Source organism: Clytia hemisphaerica, unplaced genomic scaffold (genome assembly GCF_902728285.1).
Source record: "Clytia hemisphaerica strain Z4C2 unplaced genomic scaffold, Clytia hemisphaerica genome assembly, whole genome shotgun sequence".
Lineage (NCBI taxonomy): Eukaryota > Metazoa > Cnidaria > Hydrozoa > Leptothecata > Clytiidae > Clytia > Clytia hemisphaerica.
The window spans coordinates 4072426-4080039 of NW_027104101.1; the positions used below are offsets into that span (position 1 = coordinate 4072426).

The 7614-nt window shown below is 34.4% G+C and overlaps 1 protein-coding gene across 1 annotated transcript; it reads left to right on the plus strand.

Moving 5' to 3' along the window:
- The first annotated feature begins 4719 nt into the window (after window positions 1-4719).
- On the plus strand, window positions 4720-7420 carry LOC136813147 (E3 ubiquitin-protein ligase SIAH1A-like). Its single transcript, XM_067069676.1, has one exon. It carries the CDS (start codon window positions 4812-4814, stop codon window positions 5682-5684), a length of 873 nt encoding a protein of 290 aa, XP_066925777.1. The 5' UTR covers window positions 4720-4811; the 3' UTR covers window positions 5685-7420.
- The last annotated feature ends 194 nt before the right edge of the window (window positions 7421-7614 follow it).

Here is a 7614-nt window from a genome sequence, read left to right on the forward strand (position 1 = left end):
GAATTCTATCAATTTAAAGTGTGGAGTTGTTATTTAAGTCAATGGATTTTATGTGTGATGAGGTTTCAACCAACCGTTTTTTGTTCAACCAGATTTAAAAGTTTAGACACAGATAGCTAGACCTTTTTTTGTTTCTCTAAATTATTGAAGGTTTTTTGCCTATGTTCTTAAAGCCAAAATCTTTCTCAACAAAATGCTAAAATGTGGAAATAGAGTGTCAAGGACTGGTCCATGTATAATTTTACTAGGCCCAGTATTTGCCTAGAAAGGTTGTTGGTTTCAGGACGGACAACATACACGGACAACATACGTCATACACGGACAGACGGTCTGGACTGGATTTAGTTTACACATTATTGAGGTTGGATCTGCATCTGGGATTCAAATAAAAGTATATTTTAATCTTTGTCACTTAACCAGACAATCTCAATGAACAGAATTGGCAATCAAACCAATTGAACCAAATCGAATGCAATCAAACAATTGACTATATAAAATTTGAGTGTCTAGCACAATCAAATCTCAATCAAATGTCAAAGTTCTGGGTAATATTCGATTGGTTGGATTATTGTTCCATTTTATTTGACTGTCGTTTGACTGCATTCAATTTAGACAGGAGACCCGTCGTGTGTTTTTTTATAATTTGATGTACACAAGACGGGTTTGTGCTGTGAGTCCAATATTGGACTCACATTTTTTACAGTGGGAAATTCGAATTTAGCGCTGTCCTCACTTACTAAGATAAAAACCAAATTTCGGAAGTTGTGCTTTCTCTAAGAAAGTGTGACCAGTAAAAGAATAACAAAATTTGATTGGCTATGTTTTCAACCGTTATTAGGATCTGAGAAATTCAAAGTCTCAGCCCATACCATGCTATACATTTCGGCATCAGTTTATCAAAGAAGAAATCATAGCATGGATTCCCAGGCTACATTCAATTATGAGTCAGCCAAATTCTTCCATTTTCATGGGGCCCGATACACCTTCTTGAGTGTCACAGCAGCTAAATCTAGCTAAATAAATATCAAAGGCATTTTTTCTTTGAAGAAAAACTTGGCATCTAATACTTAGATTAGCCCCCCTCCCCCATATGATCGAGTTCACGTATGTGTGTTTTCTGTGATAATAAAAGTTAGCTTCTGATTTGTCTAGATCTTAATCAACTGAGGACACGTTATAAACAAGCACTTTTACTGTCCCTAATTTTGTGGGTCAATATTATCAATTCAGTCTAGGGCTAGAATTCAAAAATTTTCTTCCCTCCGCGCAAACCATGGTGGCGCCTCCTTCGTTAGTATATCATGGCCCTATCACTTTCAAAGTGGAGCCGTGGCTTTTGATATGGATACAGCGACTTGAATTTGAAAACCAAAGATTGTGGATCTTTATATAAAAGTATACTATAACTCTAGCAGAATTAGAGTTTGACTTTGAAAAGATTGCCTGTTACCCTAAGTTGGTCTAATGTTGACATTTCTCTTATAATCTCAACATCCTTCTTTAGAGATCTAGGAATATTAGGATGGTCAGGATCACTAATAGACAAAAGTTTTTTTCCACTCTGATATCTTCAATGTTAAAAGTCTAGCACCGTCTGCGTCTCGGTTCATTTCATGTAAAACAATCCCGGGGGCAGTGGGTTTACCACCTGATGGTATGTGCAGCAAAAAAAATGGCTTTTAAAGTCTGTCCAGATATAATTGGCAGTGGAAACAAGAATGCCTGTAACTTTTGATAGTCAAATATAATTATGGAAATTTTTTTTTGCTTATTTTAGAGAATCAAAAGCGCTACAGTATATTTAAATGTATTTTTGGTTGAAAAATTCGCGATTTTTAGCGGTTAAATTTGCAATTGCAAAAATTGAGCTTTCTACCTATGCTATAACTTTCATTTTTACACCAGTGGTAGTTCAACCTTAGGTTTAGAAGTTTGTTAAATTTCAAGGCAAACAGAAAAGTCCTTCGAAAGACATGGTAGCACCCCTTGGTAGCACTTTTCTGTGAAATATCCTCCAACTTATTACTTAAAACGGGGGTAGTGATATGATTGATAAAATTGATAAACACATTTTACGATCTCTTTAATGACCTCATAGCCAAACTGTGTTTAGTGTTTTGGGAATTAGCAAAGTTCTTTAGACTTAAAAATAACGAAGGCAATATAAGTTCATGCCTATCTTTTCAATAAAAACAATTATACTGTGATTTCACTTCGTTTCGAAATAATAAATGATACCAATAGCAATCAATGCCAATGCACCAACACTTAACATTTTCCAACTTTTAATTGCACTGTTCAAAAAAGATAACATAACCCCCGTTTTTAGTAATAAGTTGGAGATTTGATATTTCACAGAAAAGTGCTACCAAGGGGTATTTCGGCTCCCATATCTTCTGAAGGACTTTTTAGTTTGCCTTGAAATTTAACAAACTTCTTAACCTAAGGTTGAACTACCACTGGTGTAAAAATGAACGTTATAGCATAAGTAGAAAAAAGCTCAATTTTTGCAATCGTAAATTTAACCGCTAAAAATCGCGAATTTTTCAACCAAAAATATATTCAAATACAGCACCTTTGACGCTCTAAAACAAGCAAAAAAAATTTCCATAATTATATTTGACTATCAAAAATTACAGGCATTCTTGTTTCCACTGCCAATTATATCTGGACAGACTTTAGTATCGCACCTTTACAGTGCATTTTTTCAAATTTTAAACTCTTTTAGAGCAAAAAAAGCAAGATTTTCGAGCAAAAGTTTGCAATTTTTCCTAGATTTGCTGAAAAATAGTTTCCATCTGTGATTTTGACCTTCCTTTTATTCCTATCCCTAAAGAAGGGTGTCAAAATTAAAAGAGGGATGTTGAGATTAGACCAACTTATGGTACCATTCAGCCTAGACTAAAACTAGTTTAGTCTAGTTTAGTCTAGTCTCTTCCACAAGAACACAATATTGACAAACTTTTCAAGAGGGGGTTAAGATTTTCCAGGGGGATTTTGTTCACTTCTCAGATTTTCCAAAGGGTCATTGAAAGAGCTGCAAATGAATATTTTAGTAAATAACCGGATATATTCTCTATAACCTCAATAAGAAGCTTTTGAAAATAACACAGAAAGCTAATAGATGAGAGTGGAACAACTTGTTACAGTAATAGAGAAAGTGCTAAGTTGATAAAAATGAACTTGGAAACTTTTAAAAGTTACGAAAAAAGCAATTTGATAAAAGTGATCTTTGAAACACTCTTAAAAGTTACGAAGAAAGCGATTCAAAATAATTAAACTTAGTAGCATGGTTTTTATCCATCTATTGGATATCATGACTGATACAAAAGGTTTTTAGTTAATCATGGCTTTTCCAGTTGGACATTGACCAATGACTGACGCTTATTCGTAGCCCTGCATTGAAGTTTTTCAGGGTTTTCCAGGGGACTGAAAGTCCTTCAGAATTAGAGTTTGACCTTGAAAAAAAAATTTTATTGGTGCTGTTAGAAGTAGATTATTATGAGGATTAATACAAGCAGAGCCTCACCATGAGGTCCATGGGGAAATTTCTTAGTGGAATTAAACATGAAGGGTTAGTTTCCTGGGAATGGTAAGTACCTATTAGAACACTCAATGAATACCCTTGTCTCAATAATTTAATGTAAAAAGAGTAAGGGATGTCAACAAACATACTGAAACATATCTTATCTGAAAACCACAATTAGTTAAACAGTGAAATTTTAAATAGGCTAAGAACAAGGCGAAGGCCCTTGGGCAAAAGCACATGAAGATAGCACCAACTTTCAAAGTATATACCCCTAAACCCTAACCTAACCCTAAAATTTATAATGTTTGCTTTTAACGGTACCAAGCAAGTCAGGGGGGTCGGTACTAAAATCTCAGACATCACGTTGTTTAATGACGCTGTGGTATACCCAATAAACTTGAAAAGAGCACAGTGTGATTCCCTAGCAACACTATGCATATCACTCTACATAAAATTGTTGAGTGATTGAGTAAAAACTTTTTCCCAAATGGATTCCCAACTTGCAGGGTGGGCTTGTTGAGCTCAAGAAAATTTTTGTGCTTAATTTTTCTTAAGCCTGCTTATAATAGATCACATGGGTATTGTTTTTGCTCCTGAAACTTTTTTGCAATAGAGCCCAGTCAGGTCAAGTAAAAAACATCAATTTTTCAACATTTTGGTCTTTGTTAGTAGATGGACACCTTTTTGGCAAAAATAAATACCTAAATACTTGGAGGTAAAATGATTAATGCATATCTATGTCCAAAAGTGAGTTTTGTGATGGAAGCCATCATGGAAAGTGCCATCAAGATGGATTGTTTTGTACTTTTTGACACTTAAACCTAAAGTGCTTATAAAAAATTATAGTATTAATCCATGTGAACTTAGTTGCAACTTGATATATTTTCTCTCAAAGTCAGACATAGCAAAAAAAGCCAAAACTTTGATTTTTGGACCCAAAATTTTTATAGTTTTCCTTTGTCCATCAAATCTCCAAAAAAGGAGGCAAACTAAATTTCATCAAACTGCCTGGTTTTAAAAAAATATGGTGCTAGAACAGGCTAGAAACATTAGAAAATGTCATTGTCAGTTGAGCATAGCTTAAAATTAATCAGGTAGTTAAGCTGTATAAAGTAGTGTAGACATGTCATATATTATCTGCAGAGAAGAGTAAACAATTTTCACTGAATTTGATAGTAGTAAATTTAACTGGAAATAAATTAATCCTTTTTTTAAGTGAGAATAAAACAAAAAAAATATGGATTGAATTAAAACAATAATTTGAGTAAAATCAACTTTTGTCATGGCTAACCCTAAAAGACCAATAGGGACTGCAAGCCCTAACACCATCAATGCAGTTGTGCCTATGTGTACAAACCAAAGTAGCTCATCAAAGCATGGTAGTTCTAGTCCAAACAACCCTGATTTGGCATCATTATTTGAATGTCCAGTTTGTTTTGATTATGTTTTACCGCCAATTTTCCAATGTAGCAGTGGGCATTTAGTATGTTCAAATTGTCGGCCAAAATTGGCAGGAATCTGTCCAACATGTAGAGGACCTTTAGGGAGTATTCGTAATTTGGCAATGGAAAAAGTTGCAAATACTGTTTTGTTTCCATGCCGTTATGCAAATAATGGATGTATTGTTGCTTTACCACATACACAGAAAAGTGAACACGAAGAAGGGTGTGAGTTTCGTCCTTATGCTTGTCCTTGTCCTGGAGCATCATGCAAATGGCAAGGTTCTTTAGATGCAGTCATGCCTCATTTAGTACATGCACACAAGTCAATAACAACATTACAGGGTGAAGATATTGTATTTTTAGCGACAGACATTAATTTACCAGGTGCGGTTGATTGGGTTATGATGCAATCATGTTTTGGCCATCACTTCATGTTGGTCCTGGAAAAACAAGAACGATTTGAAGGACATCAACAATTTTTTGCTGTGGTTCAACTGATAGGGAGCCGAAAACAAGCTGAAAATTTTGCTTACAGACTTGAATTGAATGGCCGTCGAAGGAGGCTTGCATGGGAAGCTACCCCAAGAAGCATCCATGATGGGATCCAATCAGCAATCATTAATAGTGATTGCCTGGTGTTTGATACCAGCATTGCTCAATTATTTGCTGAAGCTGGTAATCTTGGCATTAATGTGACTATCTCAATGTGTTGAGATGAACTAGTGTAGTTAGATTATGCATTTGAAAACAAAGAAGTGGATATGATGAATTAAACTGGGGTAATAAATTCATATTCAATTCATGAATGCTGGTTTATATGAAAAGTTTTTATAATTTTGAGAGGTATCATGAAACATGTTTTACTGCAGCTTGTTTACTTCAACCTGTTAGAAAATCTTACAGCGCCAACTTTTTTAGATTATTTTTACAGAATTTCGCTTCTATTTTATGGAACAGCTTCCTTGGTTATTCCTTTTTAACATTTTCATCTTTGGTCTAGCTTTTATCAATGTACGAATCAGCCTTTTAAATTTCAAATAAAAAAGGTTTTTTTAATCTAGGTGGAAAAATTCACATTTTTACATGAAATGATTTGTTCTTTGCAAAATGTTTTGGTTCAATGAAAGTTTCGATGATTTTGCATTTGAATACACCTATAAACCCTTAAAGCCTAAGGAGACTTTAGAGTTTCACAGGTGGTACTAACTTCAAAGCTCTTTGATGATGAGTAAATATCAATGCACAGCTTTAAGGGGTAATTAATCTCACAAGAGATCATCCATTCTGCACATACCACGCTCTGCTCCAAAGGACTAAGGTGAATTTGGCAATCTGACTTGGTGTTTCAGAAAAGCGAAACTATCAAAATGGCAATACCTTTGCTTGAAGGAGAAAGCGACTGGGTCCTAATGCGATTGGTTTAAAGTTCAAAGTGGTGCGCCAACCTGAGCAGATTCTTTTACTGAGCCATGGCCTTTAGAGTAAATACCTGCCATGCGCGGAGTATAAGAATTTATTCGTAGATTAAGAGTTGATAGGTGTATTAGAACTAACTTGATCACTGAGATTGTTTACTTTTATCATGTATGTTAAGGTCTGGTAAGGAATCTATTCTTGTACATATTTATTTTGAAATTATACATTTTTAGCAGTTTTTTTCTTGTTCCTTTGATAGATTTGATACTTAGTTTTTTTTCAGTTCCAGGTGCTTTGTTTGGTATTATTTTTCCCATGATATTTTGAAATTTCATTATTCAAGACATTTTTAAAATAGTTACATAGCTACTCTTCAAGCATTTCGGGGGCGAAAATATTTATCCAATTGGCTTAAAAGCTTGCAAGTCTGCACCAAATTTGAACTATTTGAGTCTTTGATACTTTGTAAATGCCAAAAATAGGACCCCCACTATTTTTTTGGTAAAATATGGACCGGTTTTTAAAATACCAACTACGTGACCAAACTAAAAATTTGCCTTAAATGGTCAATATCCTGTCACTGGTGAAAATTTCAAGTCAAAGGCTCCTGTAGTTCCTAAGTGCCTGCAGGGTTGACGTGTATTTTACTGACCAGTCTGCAAAATACCAAATACTTAAGTGACTGACAAACCAGCCTTCAAAACTAATTTCAATCAAATCAAACAAGTCGATCGGTCAATCGGTGCAGGCACAACGCACCGGGTACGGCAGGTACGGCGGCCGTCGGGAGAGCTTTCATAGAAATGACTTAATATTGTTATTTTGGTCATTTTTTTGTGTTTTTATGACTGTTATATATAATATGATAAACAAGAAACAATATGAAGATGGCTTTTTTTAAGTTATTGATTTTTTATACATGTACAATGTGCAATTTATTAGTTTCGTCCATACCTTGTTTATTATATTAGTTTTACAAAAAATCTGAATATTTGAATGAAAAATAATACAAAAATACATTGTGTTGACTAAATTTCTATTTCATATTTAGGATGTCATTGGGGCCCATTAATTAAAGGTTTTGGTTTAATACAAGTTGATTTTGTTCGCTTATTCAGCAATTATGAATTGCAAGCTTTTCAAATTGATTAGGCTTAAATTTACCTTTTTTTGATTATTAGCAAAGGGCAAGTTGGTTACTAATGTCTTTGCTGAGGATCCCCCATG